Source organism: Mobula birostris, chromosome 4 (genome assembly GCF_030028105.1).
Source record: "Mobula birostris isolate sMobBir1 chromosome 4, sMobBir1.hap1, whole genome shotgun sequence".
Classification (NCBI taxonomy): Eukaryota; Metazoa; Chordata; class Chondrichthyes; order Myliobatiformes; family Myliobatidae; genus Mobula; species Mobula birostris.
This window is the reverse complement of record NC_092373.1, coordinates 124,113,437-124,134,682: the sequence shown is the minus strand read 5'-3', so window position 1 is coordinate 124,134,682 and position 21,246 is coordinate 124,113,437. Positions and strand designations below refer to the sequence as shown.

The following is a 21,246-nucleotide window of genomic DNA, read 5'->3' as shown; positions in this document are numbered from 1 at the left end:
CTTGTTGCTCCATTGGTTAGTCCCTGGCCTTTAGATAACATGACTGGCAATATATAATAAAGAGAAGGGGTAGAATTTCTACCATAATAACAGCAATGCAGCAGCTTTTGTGAAAAAAAATCTCAATACCACAATTTATAACCAAATTTCAAATAAAATGCCAGTATCCAAATGAAACATTTTATTAGTGCGATAAGGCGGGTTATAGATATATAACGTTGCCCCAAACTTTGTACAAAGATATAGATGAAATTGCTGATAGGTCCTTGCGTAGGTGTAGGCAACCTTTAAATTTCACTTGTGCGCATGGCCACAAATAAACAAAGAAATCGGGAGTTGCTATTAACGGTCCTTTGTATTCCGTATGGAATCCCCATCAAGATCCTGCTCCAGTGAGACCTGAGGCCTGACCCACTCCTCCAATCATTTAGTGAAATGGTGCTTCAAACCAAGGGTTTGTCAATACAGATTTTTACATTGCCTAAGAGTCAAGTGTTTTTAGATTTTTTTTTCTTTTTGTTTATTATGTTGAAACAATTTTAAGTTTTGAATTGATGGATAGTTCTTAATAGTTTTAAATTATTTCTAGAATGCTGTTGAATACCTGGAGGAACATTGTAGTTTTGATGCTGGAGAGCATTGTGATTATAGCCTATCACCAGTTTGGTAATGGGTCCATTGACATCAGTTTAGAATTGGTATTGGACTATTATTGTCACACGTACTGATGGAAAGTGGAAAGCTTGTCTTGTATACTGTTCATTCAGATCAAATTACTTTGCAGTTCATTGAGATAGAGCAAGGTAAAACAATAATAATGCAGAATTAAAAATGCAGACACAAGGAAGTCTGCAGATGCTGGAAATTCAAGCAACACACGCAAAAAATGCTGGTGGACGCAGCAGGCCAGGCAGCATCTATAGGAAGAGGTACAGTCGACATTTTGGGCTGGGACCCTTCGTCAGGACGCAAAATTAAGTTTAACAGCTACAGTGAAAATGCAGTGTGGACAAACAATAAGGTGCAAGATTGTGAGATCAAAAGTCTGTCTTATTGTACTAGGGGACCATTCAATAGTCAGCAATGTGACAGCAGGGTGGAAGCTTTTCTTAAGTAACGTAGTATGTGCTTTTGAGTTTTTGTATCTTCTGCCTGATGCAAGAGAGGAGAAGAGGGAATTTTCAGGGTGGGTGGCTTCTTTGATTATGCTAGCTGCTTTACCGAGACAGCAAGAGGTATAGAGTCCACAGAGGGGAGGCTGGTATTTGTGATGTACTGTGCTATGTTGAGAGCTCTCTGCATTTTCAGGAGGTCACGTGCAAAACCGTTGCCATCCCAAGGCTGTAATTCATCCAGACAGGATGCTTTCTATGATGCACTGATTAAAAATTGCTATTGGTCAATGGGGCCATATGCAATTTCTTTAGCCTCTTGAGGAATTTGGTGAGTTTTCCCGGCCATGGTGCCAACATGGTTGAGCCAGGATGGGATGTAGATGATAATCTCGCCTCAGAGCTTTTGAAGCTCTCAACCCTCTCAAACTCAGCACAGTCCATTGTTGGCAGGAGGATGTGCACCATCGCCTGCCCTTTCTGAAGTCAATGACCAGCTCCTTTGTTGTGCTGACAGTGAGGGAAGGAATTTTTCATGGTGCCATGTTACTCTATCCTTCATCTACTCTTGCACATTTTAGAATTAAATTGTGCCCCCTGTTGTGGCAGACAGAGAGCAGCAAATTTCCTCAGACTATTTTGTGCTTGGGGCATCAGCATCGAGGTAAATGGCAAAGGTCATGATAAAGGGATTCAGCCCAAAACACCAATGTTTTACTCCTTCCTGTAGATGCTGCCTGGCCTGCTGAGTTTCTCCAGCATTTTGTTTGAAATGCCAATGGTGACATTTGTCAGATGCTGTTTGAAAGGCTTGGGAGGCACTTAGAGGTAGGTGAGACCTGCATCATATGATTACTGTGGTGCTGAAAGTTGGTGTTGTATAATCCGTGTCTCAGGATTGGGAATCGTGTACAGTGGGAGAGATAGATGATTGAGAGTCAGAATTGTATTGGGTCTTTCAGGGGATGGGTTATAGTTTGCATGGGTCATGGAATTAGGGGCTCAGTGTTCAGGAACCAGAGCTTTTAGATCAAGGCCTTGGGTGTTAGAGATCTGAAGAGGGTGGTGTTAAGCACCCAGGCGTGCATTTGGGACCAGCAGGGGAATACTATGTTGGCTTCATATGAAGCTGTACCTGGTACCAAAGTAAATAAAGAGAATCCCTACTTATGTAATGGTTCTGGATGTCCATTAAACACCATTAATGGCGTTTCAACTTCCTGCAGAGTTTTTATTCTATTGGGTTTAGATTGGAATCCATATACTTTTGTGTTCAATTTGAAATAGAAAGGCGCTTATATTTTGTAAGCAGAATCTCAGAAAGGAGCTGGTTGGTTGTGCTTTAAGCCTATAAAACCCTTCTGTGTGTACACTCATGGAAGGACTGGTAAGTGGGCAAAGCTAGAATGGCTACAGTGGATAGATAAAAAAGCGTGGGAAAGCAAGAGGGAATACAGCAAACACTAGAGCATTCCGTATTTTTGGAGATTTGCTGACAATATTGCTTTAAGCTGATATTTTCAGCCAGTTTGCATAATTGTAAAGAAAGATAATGTGAATTGCCAGCATACTGAGAAACAATTGAAGTGTTTGTGCTTGACAGTGTTGAACTTGCCTTTTGCTGTGTTGAATGCCTGAAACTATTTGCTGTAACAGTGCATATTTAGGCCAGCTCATGATGACATCTATTAGAATTTAGCCTTGGCAGAATCAAAGGCAAAGTTTAAGGGAGCACTAATGAACCAGTGGGCCAAGTGAGGAATTGTTTTGATTAGGAAAGTTCTGATTTTTCCCCCATCCTGCATCACAGAGTGCTGCTACATCTGCTGTTGTGGTGTCCAGCTGACAGAGGCTTACCGGAAGGGGAGGGAGAAACTCTACCAGCAGATCACCTGCCAGTTTATCTCTAGCCCCACAAAGTAAATTGAAAAAAAAAGACTCAATTCTTTGATCTGCTTTGACCTTAGTTACCTTTCCAACTCTTTGATCTCAAAGCCGAAGACCACTTCTGGGCATATATTTGTTTATTGTGCTTATCCAGTACTTCAACCTGTTGTGATAGTTAATAATCATATTCCTATGTCACTCAGTTAGCCACTCCCACATGGGAGGAATTTACATCTTACAGAGGAGTGTTATCAATAAAATTCAGTTGAATATCCTACAAGGCCGGCATCCAGGTATCTCTCTTCACTATCCCTCAATATCAAACACAACATAGTTTGAGAAGTGCTTGGTCGTCAAATAGTTTGGTGTACAGACCAAAGGAGATCTCAACAAAAAATAATGTAAATACCTGTATCTATGAAAAATATCTAGAGAATTATCAACCTAAAATGCCTATGCTGGTTACTAAAGGTATGCACCATGAAGCTGAGCTGAGAACTGGGCAGGGTTGCTAGCCAATGCCTTCAAGCTACACCCAAAGATGGATGCGTTGTAATAATCTGTGGGTCACTAGCCAGAGGAAATGCAGAGACACAGACACAGCAGAGAAGTCAGTCATTCTCTCAGGGAGAGAAAAGAAGACACTTGTAGTCCAATTTAAAAAAAACATAAATAAGCTAACAAGAAAATAGAGTAAATACCTGCAGTACTTACATCTACTTACTGAATTAAGGCCCAGGAGACATTTGATTTCTCTAAACCAGGGACTTTGAAAGATGGCTCAGATGCTTTGAGAGATTTAGGCGCAGGCAACATAACTCAGGCTTCAGAAAAGTAGCAAGTAAGCATACTGATATACTGTATGGGCGACAAAGCAGATGACATCATGAGTGTCATCTGGACCGACAGATGCTCCGAGAAAGGAATACCAATCAATGAACACAAATTCAAATAATACTCACAGGAAAGCAAAATGTATATATGAGAGGGCAAGGTTCAACTCCAGAAAACAAGAGCCAGATGAAAGTGTAAATGACTTCATCACAGCATTGTCTGCCCTGTCAGACAACTGTGTACATGGAAATCTGAGAGATATGCTCATTAGTGACAGAATTGTTTTTGGGCTACTAGACACCAAATTATCAGAGACTTCAGCTGCAGGCAAATCTCATACTAGCGGAAACTATTACTCTGGTTGAGCAGAGTGAGAATGTTTGTCAGCAACAGGCAGAACTCAGGCACGAAAACAATGCTGATGTAAAGCTAGGAGCTGTACAAAAAGAAGGATACAAACAAGATGCAGTCAGAAAGACTACAGAAAGAGGTGATAGTAGAGCTCAGCTCAAACAAAACAGACAAGCGAAACAAAGAGCAGGTAAAACATCCAACTGCAGGAGATGTGGCAAATCTTCATTCCACATCAAAGAATTCTGTTCGGCAAAAGAAGTGAAATGCCACCAGTGCAATGTAGTTGGCCATTATGAAGGCCAGTGTCACTTAAAAACAGTCCTTCAGGAGGTCAAAGAAGACCATGATTCAGAGGAATAGAGAGTTTTCCTTGGGGCCCTAGATTCAAATAGGCAAGGCTGCTGTACTATGGTTCAGTTGCAAAATGAGGCAGTAACATTCAAAGTGGACACTGGGACAGATGTCATAGCCATCCCTGAACGTCTGTTCACAAAACTGGCAAAGAAAACAGGCATTATGCTGAACACAACAAAGAAAATGCTCATGGGGCTAGGGAAACATAAGCTCAGTGTGAAAGAAATGCTTACTACTTCCATTCATAAAAATGAGAAACGGTTAAAAGAGGGTGTCTCTGTTGTTGCAAATCTCTTTTCACCTCTACTGGGATAACGTGCCATCGAGAAGCTGAACTTCAACGCAAGGTTGGGGGATTTGCTAAACAATGTTCAGTGGCAAGAGAAATATCCACAAGCCTGGGAGTACTGAAAGAAACTCATAGAAACCATAGAAACTACAGCACAGAAACAGGCCTTTTGGCCCTTCTTGGTTGTGCCGAAACATTTTCTGCCTAGTCCCACTGACCTGCACACGGACCATATCCCTCCATACACCTCCCATCCATGTATCTGTCTAATTTATTCTTAAATGTTAAAAAAGAACCCACATTTACCACCTCATCTGGCAGCTCATTCCACACTCCCACCACTCTCTGTGTGAAGAAGCCCCCACTAATGTTCCCTTTAAACTTTTTCCCCCTCACCCTTAACCCATATCCTCTGGTTTTTTTCTCCCCTTGCCTCAGTGGAAAAAGCCTGCTTGCATTCACTCTATCTATACCCATCATAATTTTATATACCTCTATCAAATCACACCTCATTCTTCTACGCACCAGGGAATAAAGTCCTAACCTATTCAACCTTTCTCTGTAACTGAGTTTCTCAAGTCCTGGCAATATCCTTGTAAACCTTCTCTGCACTCTTTCAACCTTATTTATATCCTTCCTGTAATTTGGTGACCAAAACTGTACACAATACTCCAGATTCGGCCTCACCAATGCTTTATACAACCTCATCATAACATTCCAGCTGTTATACTCAATACTTTGATTAATAAAGGCCAATGTACCAAAAGCTCTCTCTACGACCCTATCTACTTGTGACACCACTTTTAGGGAATTTTGTATCTGTATTCCCAGATCCCTCTGTTCTACTGCACTCCTCAGTGCCTTACCATCAACCCTGTATGTTCTACCTTGGTTTGTCCTTCCAACGTGCAATACCTCACACTTGTCTGTATTAAACTCCATTTGCCATTTTCCAGCCCATTTTTCCAGCTGGTCCAAGTCCCTCTGCAGGCTCTGAAAACCTTCCTCACTGTCTACTACACCTCCAATCTTTGTATCATCAGCAAATTTGCTGATCCAATTTACCACATTATCATCCAGATCATTGCTATAGATGACAGATAACAATGGACCCAGCACTGATCCCTGTGGCACACCACTAGTCACAGGCCTCCACTCAGAGAAGCAATTCTCTACCACCATTCTGGCTTCTTCCATCGAGCCAATGTCTAATCCAATTTACCACCTCTCCATGTATACCTAGCGACTGAATTTTCCTAACTAACCTCCCATGCGGCACCTTGTCAAAGGCCTTACTGAATTCCATGTGGACAATATCCACTGCCTTCCCTTCATCCACTTTCCTGGTAACCTCCTCGAAAAACTCCAATAGATTGGTCAAATATGACCTATCACGCACAAAGCCATGTTGACTCTCCCTAATAAGTCCCTGACTATCCAAATGTTTGTAGATTCTGTCTTTTAGTACTCCCTCCAATAACTTACCTACTACTGACGTTAAACTCACCGGTCTATAATTTCCCGGATTACTTTTCGATCCTTTTTTAAACAACGGAACAACATGAGCCACTCTCCAATCCTCCGGCACTTCACCCGTAGACAGCGACATTTTAAATTTTTCTGCCAGGGCCCCCGCAATTTCAACACTAGTCTCCTTCAAGGTCCTAGGGAACACTCTGTCAGGTCCCGGGGATTTATCCACTTTAATTTTCCTCAAGACAGCAAGCATCTCCTCCTTTTCAATCTGTACAGTTTCCAGACTTCATGCCAGTTTCCTTAGTAAATACAGACGCAAAAAAACTATTTAAGATCTCCCCCATTTCCTTTGGTTCCGCACATAGCCGACCACTCTGATCTTCAAGAGGACCAATTTTAACCCTTACAATCCTTTTGCTCTTAATATACCTGTAAAAGCTCTTTGGATTATCCTTCACTTTGACTGCCAAGGCAACCTCATGTCTTCTTCTAGCCCTCCTGATTACTTTCTTAAGTATTTTCTTGCACTTCTTATACTGCTCAAGCACCTGATTTACTCCCTGTTTCCTATACATTTCATACAACTCCCTCTTCTTCTTTATCAGAGTTGTAATATCCCTTGAGAACCAAGGTTCCTTATTCCTATTCAATTTGCCTTTAATCCTGACAGGAACATACAAACTCTGCACTCTCAAAATTTCCCCTATGAAGGCTTCCCACCTACCAATCATATCTTTGCCAGAGAACAACCTGTCCCAATCCACGCTTTTTAGATCCTTTCTCATTTCTTCAAATTTGGCCTTCTTCCAGTTCAGAACCTCAACCCTGGGACCAGATCTATCCTTGTCCATGATCAAATTGAAACTAATGGTGTTATGATCACTGGAACCAAAGTGCTCCCCTACAAAGAGTGCCTTATCCAACTGAGGCCAACAGTGATGCCCTAAAGATCACAGCGAGGTGTATGCCAGTCCCATTGATGAACAAAGTCAAAGCTGAACTTGAGAGAATGGAGGCACTTGACATCATAACTAGAGAGGATGGACCTACTGACTGATGTGTAGGCATTGTTTCTGTTCCCAAGCCAGGTGGCACAGTGAGTGTCTGTGTTGATCTAACAAAATTGAATAATGCAGTGAGGCAGGAGAAGTTTATTCTGCCTTCTGTTGCATATGCTGGGTGGAGAAAAACCATGATGAAATGGTCTTAATATTGGTATTCCTATATTGCTCCTATGTTAGCCACTGCCATGTGGGAGGAGTTCACATATTGTATGTAACACTCAGCGCTATCACCTCACGTTCATCTGGGGGAAACCGCCATCTGCCCGCCAGACTGTGTCTCACGTTTGCGTAGATGCTGTGTAATGCACCGCAGTACAAACCCCACAACGTAAAACATCAGACAGTACTCAATGTACAATTAAAAGATTGCACTTTACAAATCTTACTGTGACTATGTGATTAGTAGGCAAACAAATATGAAAGAAAAATGCAACACACTTATCAGAGTTAATCAGTTTGTGCACAATCGTTGGAGCTCAAGAAACAGAGTCGTCTCTCCACCATTCGATCTCCTCCGAACTCGTCGACCCTCGGACTGGGACCAGCCACGGTGGTCTACCAGAGCGCTTCCCGCACGTCCTTCCTCTTCGCCTCTGCTCGCCGAATTCCCTCGTCACCCGCGTCAGTCCCGAAACAGGTCAATGGGCAACGTCGCCTGGCGCTCAAACATCAGATAATAGGGCGAATACCCAGTAGCTTCATTGCGTGTACAGTTGTAACAGTGAACCAGATGCCCAATACGCTGACCCCACCTGCTCTCCTTGCTGATCTCCAGAGTCCCAAGCATGTCTAGCGAGGTCCGATTAAACCTCTCAGGCTGGGGATGGCCCTGCGGATGATAGGGCTTGGTCTTCGATTTCTCAACTCCCAGCATGCCCACTAAATCATAGATGAGCTTACTCTCAAGGTCCCGACCCTAGTCACTATATATCCGCCGGGGAAGGCCATGATGCACAAAATACTTCTCCCATAACACTTTTGTCATCGTAGTCGCCCTCTGGTCCTTGGTAGGAAATGCCTGAGCATATCTAGTGTAGTGGTCCGTGATGACTAAGAGGTTCGCTGTGTAGCTGGCATTGGGTTCTATGGACAGGAAATCCATACACACTATGTCCAGGGGTCCCGCACTCTGCAAGTGTGACAGAGGAGCGGCCTGCACAGGCAGTATCTTCCAGCGTATGCAGCGAATGCACAACTTGCAGTACTCTTCAACCTCTGACTTCATTGGGGGCCAGTAAAACCTGTCTTTCAGCAATCTATAGGTCTTTTCCACCCCCCCCCCCAAATGTCCAGAATCATCGTGCAGTGACTTCAATGCAATCTTCCGATACTTCTCAGGCAGGACCAACTGTCAACACCGAGGTCGGTCCGGGAGTGATGTTACCCGGCATAAAATTTGTTTCCTCAACCTTAAATGAGGCCATTCCCTCAGTAATGGAGGCATCGAAATGTGTTTTGTCTTCTCCACCCACGCCATATCCCCCTTCTCCACCGCGTCCTAGACTGTGACAATGCTCGGGTCATCGCGCTGAGCAGCTGCCACTTCCCCAGGACTTAATTCCGGCAGCTGCTTCGCCTTCAGAGCTGTCAGGTCACAGTAAACTGGGGGTAGGGCGTCATCAGAAGCCCTCAATGGGTCCACTGCGCTATCTGGCCTCTCCTTTACCTCGACCTTCACGGTGATACCAAACTGACACATGGCCTTCACCCCAGGGGCAGGAAGGGGGACTTGCCCTCCGAGGGGCTCCCTGCCGCTCATATTCTCTCCAGAAGTGTCCCTCTTTTCCACAGTTATAGCACACACCACTGACCATTCCTCTTCTTGCGAACCCCCCACCACTCGTAGCCCTCTGCGTTGTCAGTCCCCTGGGTGGGGGGGCCCTCCCGACCCCTCAGTTCTCAGCTCGGCCACCACCTCCTTTATCAATTTCCGGGTGGAACCGACTCTGCTCACTTCAGCACCAGGGTCTACACCTGAGGATTTCACCCCACTGACAGAGTCCTCCTGCGGCCTCAATGCATTCTCATCCCCCCTCACGACTCTGATCAGCTAAACGAATGTCAGAGGAGGGCGCATTTTATAGGAGACTCCAAGCAATCTTGTCCTCAGCCTGAGCACCCCTAACTACCTGATCCATCCTTAACTGATCCACCCCCTCAACCCAAATGACACCCCCGGGGCCGCAACCCCCCCAAGCCGTCTCTCTAGCTGAGAAAGGTATGCGGAGGGCTTCCCACCCTGCCCCTGACGCATGTTTTGAAACTCCCCGAGGAGCTCCCGGTCAACCCAAAAGCACCTTCCGAGGATCCAGATAGTCATCCAGAGTGACCAAAGACAGGTTAATCTTCACACCTCGCACTACCCCAGCCGCCACTCCCCACAAACTTTCAACCAAACTCTGTCACTTTTCCTCATCCGAGGAATGCCACTCTCTTAACAACTGCGACGTTTGCTCTACCCATGTCTCATACCCCTCTTCACCTTCGGGGGTGAGTGTTATCCCCAAGAAAATTCTTATCTTCTGGAAATTCTTATCTTCTGGCGGGGCCCTTCTGCCTTTCTCACCAGGGAGGAGAATGCAGATGCAGCTCAGAACTCACGCCTTTCGCTGGGGGACAGGAACTAACCAAATTTTCCGAATCTGACCACTCCTTCCCTTCATCCCTCAGCACCGAGAGAATTCTTTCCCTGAGATCCCCTCCCTCATCCGCTGGCGACCTCAGCTCGCTGAGCTCTGGCCCCCTCCCCCCGACAATTTGCAGGTGCCATGTTCCCGCCTCCCTGGGACGCCAATCTCCTCCGGCAGCTCCGCCCCTCCTATGTCCTTGCCTGTCTGTACGGACACTATGTCTGTACCTGCCTCAAAATCAAAGTTTCGCGATACAATTTCCTCTTTGTCAACAGTTTTAACCGTACTCAAACCTCGAAGTAACACTTCATCCAAAGCACTAGTCTCCACCCCCCTCAACACGCACACATTGCTCGCTGGCACTCCCGCAGCCCCACACCATCGCTGAAATGCAGCTGTCACCATCACAACTGTACTCTAAGCAGAGTGGTCACACAGCATCCGCAGAATTCAGTCACTGGATGAGAACCCACAAATGTAACACTCAGTGCTGTCACCTCACGTTCCTCTAGAGGAAACCGCCATCTGCCCGCCAAACTGTGTCTCGCATTTGGGTAGATGCTGTGTAATGCACCCCGGTACAAACTCCACAACGTAAAACATCAGACAATACACAAGGTACGATTAAAGGATTACACTTTGTAAACTTACTGTGACTATGTGATTAGTAGGGAAACAAATATAAAAGAAAAATGCGCCACACTTATCGGAGTTAATCAGTTTGTGCACAATCGTTGGAGCTCAAGAAACAGAGTTGTCTCTCCACCATTCGATCTCCTCCGAACTCCTCGACCCTCAGACTGGGACCAACCACGGTGGTCTACCAGAGCACTTCCCACACGTCCTTCCTCTCCGCCTCTCCTTGCCGAATTCCCGCGCACTCACTCAGGTTCCCACACATACAGATAGAATAACATGACTTCCATTGGTTAGTTCCCTGTTATCTATAACTATAACCCAAACATTTCAGCTACAGAGAACATTACCTCATCAGCTAACATTACAAAGAAGCCATTTCATTATAACACTACCAAGAAACCATTTTATGAATAGCAGTTAACAGTTAACATTGCAGTTAATATTACTGAGAACCCTGCATGTACAATCAGCATTATCATTAAAGTTCAGTTGAATATCTTGCAAATCTCACATTCCGGTGTCTGTCTGCACTATCCCTCAATATTGAACACAACAAAACCCAATTGAGATTGGAAGGCATGTTATATCTCAGGTCAGAGTTTAACAGTGTCAAAATCACTTTTATTTCTTTTCAGAAATCTTGACTTAGAAACTAAATTGCTACTGAGGACACCAAACATTAACTAAGTTAAACTCCTATTGAATTGCTAGAGAATGGAAGTTATATGAATTGAATTGAATTGAACTGCCTTTATTTCTTACGTCCTTCACATACATGAGGTGTAACAATTTTTACGTTACATCCCTGTCTAAATGTGCAATGTGCAATTTATAGTAATTTGTAATAAATAGTATGTACAACAGGACAGTCAAGGTAGCATAGAAATAGAATTGTATCAGTGTGAATTAATCAGCCTGGTGGCAAGTTTGCAAGCAGACTTGAGAAATACTTAGCTCAGATTTAGAAGTGGTACCTTGATGTTGGATTAAGATGAACAATTGTCTCCTGCAAACCTCTGCCACAATTTGACTCATTAGGTCCATGGTTAGCTTGTATTTACACATGATTCCACAAATTAATTCTTCTCCATGGCATTCATTGAATTGGCAAGGGTACTTATCCTGTGGATGAAATGCTATGGCCCCTAAGAATACCTGCATCACAGAGGGAAGTCTGCATGCAAAAATCTGCAATATTTTACATTCCATTTATTTTTCTGAAAAAAAATTGGAGTTTCAAAGAAAGTTTGTTTTCAATCTGTTGAATGAGAGAGGTAGCAGATGGAGGAGCCTAGCTTGCAAGATGTACAAGCTTCCTGCGGAGGTGTGACACACACCACCTGTCAGGAAGCTAACCTTTACATTGCCAGCAAAGGTTAGTGATATGGGTATCTTCTTGATGAATTCTTTTTCATATCATGATTCTGTAGGGGAGATTTGTATTGGTCTTCAGTCGTGGAAAGTATCTAAGATGCTAAATACCAAAGAATTTGACTAATTTGGGTGCCCTAACTCAATGACTGAACTGAGTAAGATAAATAATAATGCAGGAGGATAAGTTCATAAAATCTTGTCTGATTAGCAGTGAAGGTTGGTTACATTTTTGACAGCCGAGCTCTGAAATATATACCTCTCAAAGCCAACAAGTTACCATGGCAGCATGCCCTTAATGTAGATTCTTCCCCCCCCCCAACCCACCCATAATCTTCTAAAATAACTTCAAAAGAATATATTTAAATAAGTCTAGGTAAATGCTCACTTCACAAGGGACAGATGCAGGAACCCTTTGGTTAAGGCATTAATACATAGTCCGTGTTGATAATAGGAGAGCATAAACATTTCCATTTTCACTGGCTATAATCCGATGGCTCATATCGTAGTAATTATATCAGAAATGTAATGTAAACAGTGGTTCTGCACATCATTCTGCTAACAGTTCCTTACTGATGCGCCATTTCAGTGCAAAAATAAACGTAAATATTAATGATGAACCTCTAAAGCATCAGGTGCTATGATAATCTTCACTACACAACTTTGTGTTAAACGGAATGATCTCTTTTATTATGATCTGATTTTCTAAGGAGATACAAAGCTACTTGTTTGTTAACAGCTCCCATAGCCTAACAGTACCAGGAGGTGGGATCCACACATTGAGGCCTCTCTACTTAAAAGACAATGTCTATAAAATATAGCTCCTTTATGCAATCTCCTGCCTTCTCCCTATATCCCTTGGTGCCCTGACCATTCAAAAATCTATCAACTTCTGCCTTAAATATAAATAAAGACTTGGCCTCCACAGTTACCTGTGGGAATGAATTCCACTGATTCACCATTCTCTGGCTAAAGAAATTCCTCCACATTTCTATTCTAAAAGGAGGCCCCAATATACTGAGGCTGTGTCCTCTGGCCTTAGACTCTCCCACCATCAGAAACATCCTCTCCATGTCCACTCTATCAAGGTCTTTCACCATTTGATAGGTTTCAATGAGGTCACCCCTCATTCTTCTGAATTCCAGCAAACACAGGCCCAGATATGTTCTTCGTATGGCAAGACATTCAACCCTGGAATAATTTTTGTGAATGTCATTTGAACCCTCTCCAGTTTCAGCACATCCTCTCTAAGAGAAGGGGGGTTGATGATAGCAATGAGAGGAGGGCATGATCTGCTGGTGGGGATCCTTAATGATGGATGCAGCCTTTTTTGAGGAATCACCTTTCGAAGATGTCCTGGATGCTGGGGAGGTTAATGCTCATGCTGGAGCTGATAAGTTTACAACTTCCTGCAGCTTTTTGCGATCCTGCGCTGTGGCTCTTCCACACCAGACTGTGATACAACCAGTTAGAATGGTGACCATGGTACATCTGCAGACATTTGTGAATGTCTTTGATGATATATCAATTATTCAACAACTCCAAATGAAATGTAGTCACTGTTGTGCCTTCTTGTAGTTGCATCAATATGTTGGGCTGAGGATAAATCCTCAGAGATGTGAACAACCAGGAATTTGAATGTGCTCAATCCTTCCACTTCTGATCCCTCGATGAGGACTGGAGTTTGTTTCTTCAACTTTCCTTTCATGAAGTCCACAATCAATTCCTTGATCTCAATGATGTATGCCTCCTTGTCACCATCTTAATTTCTGCCAACAATAGTAGTGTCATTGGCAAATTTACAGATGGTATTTGAGCTGTGCCTAGCCACACAATTCTGGGTGTGGAGAAAGTAGAGCAGTGGGCCAAGCACGCATCCTTTGAGATGTGCCAGCATTCATAGTTATTGAGGAGATGTTATTTTTGATCTGCACAGACTGTGGTCTCCCAGTGAGGCAGTAAAGGATCCAGATTGCAGATGCAAGTACAAAGGCCTAAGTTTTGGAGCGTGTTACTCAGACCTTGTTGAACTCTGAGCTGTAGTCAATAAATAACAGCCTGATGTAACTATTACTATTGACCAGGTGATCCAAGGTTGGGAGGAGAGCCAGTGAGATTGCAACAGCTGTAGACCTACTGCACTGATAGGCAAATTGCAGCGGGTCCAGTACTTGCATTGGCAGGAATTGATTCTAGCCATAACCAACCTCTCAAAGCACTTCATCACAGCAGATGTGAGTGACAGTGGCAACAGTCATTGAGGCAGCTCACCCTGGCCTTCTTGGGCACTGGCATGATTGTCGCATTTTGAAGCAGGTGGGAGCCTCTGACTGCAGCAGTGAGAGATTGAAGCTTTCCTTAACTACTCCTGCAGGCAGGTTGGAACAAGTTTTCTGGGCTATATAGGAGGGAAAAGTTAGGATGATGTTGGTGTAGGTTAAAAGTTCAGCAATGCATCCTAGGCCAATGGGTTTGTGCTGTACTATACTACTGGATGCTCTAGATTCTTTCCCATTGGTGTTCTAGGCTAACTTGGACATTAAAACTGATGAATTGGAATGCCACCAGGCTAGATCTGGAGATGTCTTATCGTTTGCTATCCATTGCTTTCCTTATTGCAAGATTGCTAAATTCATTCCACTTCCTCTTGCCAGACAGCAGGAGAAAAAGTCTGAAGTTTAGACTAATGTAATGGACTAGGAAACATGAAAGTATAAATGGACATTATTCATATGGACTTCTGAATTTATTTGATATAGTTCCTTCCAAAATCAAAGTTAATACTTATAGAATTTACTGGTGGGTGAGTTGGTTGAGCGCAAGGAAACAGGGAGGAATAATAATTGGCAGGCTCTTGCCAGTTTGTGACTGGTGACATGGCACAAGGATCTTTGATGGGGCTTCAGTTATTCATCAGTTGTTATGAGATGATGAGATAGGAAATCATGTATCAAATTTTTCCGATGACACAAAGACAGACCGTGGTGATGCCATAGTCAAGAGACCTGGACTAATAATCCAGAGACCAGAGTTCACAGCAACAGCTGTGTATCACTATTGTATCACTATTCTGGAATTTGAAAAGAAAACATCAGTCTCTGTAATGATCATGAAATCTACCAGATTATCGTAAAGCCCCAGTTGGTTTGTTAGTGTCCTTCTGGGCAGGAAATCTCTGTCCTCACCTCATCAGGTCTACTTGTGTTTTCAGTCCCACTCTCTGAGTCTGACTCTGATGTGGCCTAGCCACTCAGTTGCACCTTTCTTTCCATATTCATACAGATGTGGAATAAAACTGAACAGACTGACACGGGATCAAATGAGGGACTGAACTTGAACACGGCAAAGTTACTCTCAGCCCATTTAATTTGCTAAGTGTGTCTACAGACTAGTCAAGGAACAACCTGGGAACCATAAGATCAAGCCCTGCAGACAATTCCTTGCAATTCCTGGGTACATTGTGTTTCATTGCCAGGACAGACCCATTAGAGGTGAGGCACAGTGGAGTATATATAGGAGGGAGTAGTCCTTCTGGTCATCAGCAATGACTCCAGACCCCATGAAATCTCATGACATCAATTCAATCATGGACAAGTAAATTTCCTCCTGATTACCACCCATGGTCATCCCTCAGCTGGTGAATCAGTGCCATCCACGTTGAATAACACTTGCAAGAGGCACCGAAAGTAGCAAAGGGACAGAATGTACTCTGGGTGGGAGGTTGTTGGGTACTTAATATTTCAGTAATATTTGAGTAATATTGCAACTATATTGTTTGATTAAACCTTCTTTGTTATTTAATAATGCATTCTGGGCTATCTGTTAGAGTTTTAAAAAAAGCAGTGCTGCACTTAATTTTTTTTTGCAAGGGGAGAAAGTTGGTCGAGTTAAGAAAAAAGGTATGACAGAGAGCTCACAGCTTCATAATCACATAAAAATATGTGTTTGATTACACAACAGGTAACTGGATGTTACATACTGAGCGGTTTAAGCAGTATTTTAAAGCAAATGAATAGCTAAAGCGAAACAAGTACCAGTTTTGCTGAGTGTTGTTCCTCTCTGTGCCATATGGAGCTGGAGCTTCAGGTGGCAACCTTGCCACATCTTTAGCACTTTTTCCTGTTTTGTTTTACGAGGCCGAGTTGGTAGCTCAACGCTCAACACAGCACAGATGGAAAGCGTGCAAGGAGCTGGACAGATTTGAAACCTGGGACCAATTGGCTGGAAGTGGTTGCCACTGCAGCACTGGCTGGCTAATTTTGTTGAGTGGATTGGATTTTAAGGTTTACAGTTTGCTTAGAATTTTGACTGCTCCAACCAAATTAACACATTGGCTAAACAACGACCTGGCAACGCATGGATGCAAAGCCGGGGTTTTATGCTGCAGGTCTTGATGAGAACCAGGTGTACCGCCATCAAAGGGAATTAGAAGAAAATGGGGAATTAATGGTCAGGACCGTGACAGAGTATGGCTTATGCGAATAGGTTGAGTGAACTCGACCTTTTCTCCTTGGAGCGATGGAGGATGACAGGTGACCTGATAGAGGTGTATAAGATGATGAGAGGCATTGATTGTGTGGATAGTCAGAGGTTTCTTCCCAGAGCTGAAATGGCTAACACTAGAGGGCACAGTTTTCAGGTGCTTGGAAGTAGTTGTCAGGGGTAAGTTTTTTCCATGGAGAGTGGTGAGTACATGGAATGGGTTGCCGGTGACGGTGGTGGAGGTGGATATGATAGGGTCTTTTAAGAGACTCCTGGATGGCTACATGGAGCTTAGAAAAATAGAGGGCTATGGGTAGCCTGAGGTAATTTCTGAAGTAAGTACATGTTTGGCACAGCATTGTGGGCCGAAGGGCCTGTATTGTACTGTAGGTTTTCTATGTTTCTATGTTTCTATTTTCCATTCAAGGGTATTGGTGTTTCGATAGTAGAATGTGATTTAGCCAGTGAATATTTTAGTGGGCTGGATTGATCAGACCCAAACTATTCGAATATCCAGGAGATGTGGTAGTAAGCATACAAGCACAACAAAGTAACCTCAGCCTAATGTATTATCATAAAATAACATAAATAAAGCACACAAAATACTACATAGTAAGTCACAATGATTTCAGGGGCTCACGATTCTTAGTCATGACTTGTTTGTCACTGTTTTCCGGGGGGGCGGATTTCTGAATTCCAGCTCAGTCGTGAAACCACCCTGGGTCCTTGGCACCAACTGTGCTTCTCAGTCTAGGTGAAGTCCACCGAACTGAGAGAAAGATACCCCCAATAAAAATGAGTTCCACAAGCATAGAGACACTCCGAAAGAGTCAAACTCTTTGATCGTTTGTTCTCATGCCATTAATTCAGCCTGGTTTCTTTCATTCGAGCAATTCAGGTGTTCATTAAGACAGTGTTCAGCATACTCTTATGAAGTAAATCAATTAGACACTTTAATCATCACACTTTATCCATCAACCCAATAATGTTTTGGAAATAACATTCCTTTAGTTACACAATAACATTAATATTACATATAAGCAATAAGCCAGAATCAAAAAATAAGAATCCACCATGCTATTTTAACAGACACTAAGAAAGATTCCAGCTGCTATCAGCAAACATCAGACATTAACAAACCTATACGTTTTCCTTGTACAGACAGACTACATGCTGCGAGCTCACAAAGAATGAAATTGCCACTTTGGTTTAGATATTTGTCCTGTATTTTACAAAACTTAACACAACAAATATACTCTCCACTACACATCTCTAGAAGTTTGTCAAAGTTTTAGATGCCATGCCAAATCTTTGCAAACTCCTAAGGAAATAGAGTAAAAGTAAAGCCATGCTTTCTTCATAATTGCACTTGCGTGTTGGGTCCAGGACAGGTCCTACAAAATAATAACACCGAGAAATTTAGGATTGCTGACTGACTGACCCTCCAATGAGGACTAATTCATGGGCTTCTGGTTTCATTCTCCTGAAGTCAATAATCAGCTCCTTGGTCTTGCTGACATTGAGTGAGAGGTTGTTGTTGTGGCACCACTCAGCCAGATTTTCAATCTCCCTCCTATGTGCTGATTCATCTCCCCCTTTTGATTCAGCCTATGACAGTGGTATCGTCAGCAAACTTAAATATGACATTAGTCACACAGTCATAAGTGTAATATGAGTAGGGCAGGGGTCTAAGCACAGAGCCTTGTGGTGCACCTATGTAGATAGAGGTCGTGGAGGAGATGTTGTCAATCTAAAATGACTGGGGTCTGCAAGTGAGGAAATTGAGGATCTAATTGCATAAGGAGGTATTGAGGCCAAGATAGAACATAGAACATAGAACATAAAATAGTACAGCACAGTACATGTCCTTTGGCCCACAATGTTGTGCCGACCCTCAAACCTTGTCTCCCATATAACCCCCCACCTTAAATTTCTACATATACCTGTCTAGTAGTCTCTTAAACTTCACTAGTGTATCTGCCTCCACCACTGACTCAGGCAGTGTATTCCACGCACCAACCACTCTCTGAGTAAAAAACGTTCCTGTAATATCCCCCCTTGAATTTCCCACCCCTTACCTTAAAGCCATGTCCTCTTGTATTGAGCAGTGGTGCCCTGGGGAAGAGGCCCTGGCTATCCACTCTATCTATTCCTCTTATTATCTTGTACATCTCTATCATGTCCCCTCTCATCCTCCTTCTCTCCAAAGAGTAAAGCCCTACCTCCCTTAATCTCTGATCTTAATGCATACTCTCTAAACCAGGCAGCATCCTGGTAAATCTCCTCTGTACCCTTTCCAATGCTTCTACATCCTTCCTATAGTGAGGCAACCAGAACTGGACACAGTACTCCAGTACTCCAAGTACACCAAGATCCAGGAGCTTATTGATTAGTTTTGTTCACTGTGAAAACTAACAATAGACAACCAATAATGCTTACACCAGAACTGAATGGCAAATTAATTACAATGGAATTGGGCACTGATTCGAATGTTTCAGTCATTTCACAAAATGAGTTTGAACAGCATTTCAAAGATACTGGCATGACCTCTGCAGATATCCAGCTAAGAACTTATATTGGAGAAAAGATAACTCCTGATGGAATAATGTTCATGACAGAGGGACAACAACCAACAAGACACTTCGATCTTGTATGTTGCAAAAACAGGACAACCAGCATTGTGACTGAAGCTACTACAACTTAATTGGAGTTCCAGCCACCATTTGCATGTCTCATACACTGCAATAAAGTCAACTGAGAGCAAATTAAGAAAGATTCTGGATGATACCATAATGGCCTCCAAGCTGTACACCGTGAACCATTGCTCAACAGAGAGCAAACAGGTACTGGTGCCAACCTCTGTGCCTCTGGTTGGAAAGCATATTGGACCGAGGAAGGACCATGCTGCTCAGAGGAATTATCGAATTATTGAAAGCAATGGTCCAACTACAACTGTTTTTATAGGCAACATATCAGAAGCAGTTTTAATATCACCAGCATATGTCATAAAATTTATTAACTTAGCGGCAACAGTACAATGCAGTACATTATATAGAAAAAAAGAAGTAAATCAATTACAGTTAATATGTTGTTGTTGTTCACCCTTCGTCGTCGAAGATGACCATGGCTTCAAAGTCAAATGGGAGATTGGTGGCTGTGGGTCCGGAGGTGACTGATGAGGCCAATCCGGGCCCTGAAGGCTCGCCCACATGTGGGACACAAGTGAGTGGGTGCTGTCATGGCAGTGGATGCTGCTCGGGCTTTGCGCACAGCACGCTTTCGTTGCGCCTCGATGATGCGCCTGACTTCAGCTGCACGGGCTCCTGTGGTGATCTTGCTGCGCCAAGCTGGACGGTGGAGGGCAAGCGTCTCCCACGTGTTGATGTCGACACCCAGGCCTTTGAGGAACGCTTTGAGGCAGTCTTTGTAATGGTTCTTCTGCCCCCCGACTGAGCACTTGCCCTGACACAGTTCTCCGTACAGCAGCTGCTTAGGCAATCGACTGTCTGGCATTCTGACCACATGTCCAGCCCACCTGGCTTGGGCTTTCAGCAGGAGGGTGTAGACGCTGCAGAGCCCAGCTCGTTTCAGGATTTCCGTGTAGGGGACTTTGTCCTGCCACCTGATGTGGAGGAGTCTGCGGAGACAGCTCAGGTGAAAGTGGTTGAGCTGTTTGGCATGTCTGCTGTAGACAGTCCAGGTCTCGCTGGCATAAAGGAGGGTGGTAAGGACCACTGCACAGTAGACCTTCAGCTTGGTGGTAAGGCTGAGTCCTCTCCACTCCCAGACGTTCTTACGGAGTCTCCCAAAGGCGGCGCTGGCTTTGGCAATCCTGTTGTTGACCTCAGCGTCTATATTCACTGCGCGAGAGAGTATGCTGCCCAGGTAGGTGAAGTTGTCGACTGCCTGGAGATTCTGGCCCTTCACCGTGATGCGCGGCTCCTGGTATGGCTTTCCTGGGGCAGGCTGGTACATAACTTCGGTCTTTTTGGTGCTGATAGCGAGACCGAAGTTGTCGCAAGCTTGTGAGAAGCAGTCCATTTCACGCTGCATCTCCTGCTCTGTGCTGGCGTTGAGTGCGCAGTCATCAGCAAACAACAAGTCTCTGATGACAGTCTCTTGCACCTTTGTAACTGCCTGCAGGCGCCTAAGGTTGAACAACCTGCCATCAGTCCTGTACCTGACGTGGATTCCTTCTTCGTAGTTACAGAAGGCATCTGTCAGCATGGCAGAGAATACCATACTGAACAGAGTCGGGGCAAGAACGCAGCCTTGTTTGACGCCATTTGTCACTGGGAAGGCCTCTGACTCGTCGCCGTCATCCAGAACTTTCACCATCATACCGTCGTGGAACTGCCGGACGATTGTGATGAACTTGCTGGGGCAGCCAAACTTCTCCACGATCTTCCACAAGCCTTCTCTGCTGACCGTATCGAAAGCCTTGGTTAGATCGACAAAGGTTTCGAAGAGGTCGCTGTGTTGCTCCTGGCATTTTTCCTGGAGTTGGCGCGCAGCAAAAATCATGTCCGCGGTCCCACGTTCAGCACGGAAGCCGCACTGGCTTTCTGGGAGCAGACCTTGCTCAAGATGTTGGAGAAGGCGGTTGAGCTGGACACGGGCCAGTTAATATATATGTGTGTGTATTATATAGATAAATTAAAAATAGTGCAAAACAGAAATAATAAAAAGTGAGGTAGTATTCATGGGTTCAATGTCCATTAGAATTGGATGGTAAGTTGAAAGAACCGGTTACT

The 21,246-nt window shown here is 43.9% G+C and overlaps 1 protein-coding gene across 3 annotated transcripts in view; it reads left to right on the top strand.

The window, feature by feature from the left end:
- fstl5 (follistatin-like 5) overlaps positions 1-21,246 on the top strand; it is a 747,707-nt gene that overhangs the window by 109,806 nt on the left and 616,655 nt on the right. For all 3 annotated transcript variants that reach the window (XM_072254701.1, XM_072254700.1, XM_072254702.1), the window contains exon 3: positions 16,379-16,397. In XM_072254701.1, coding sequence (XP_072110802.1) covers positions 16,379-16,397 — 19 coding nt within the window. The remainder of the gene's footprint in view (positions 1-16,378; positions 16,398-21,246) is intronic.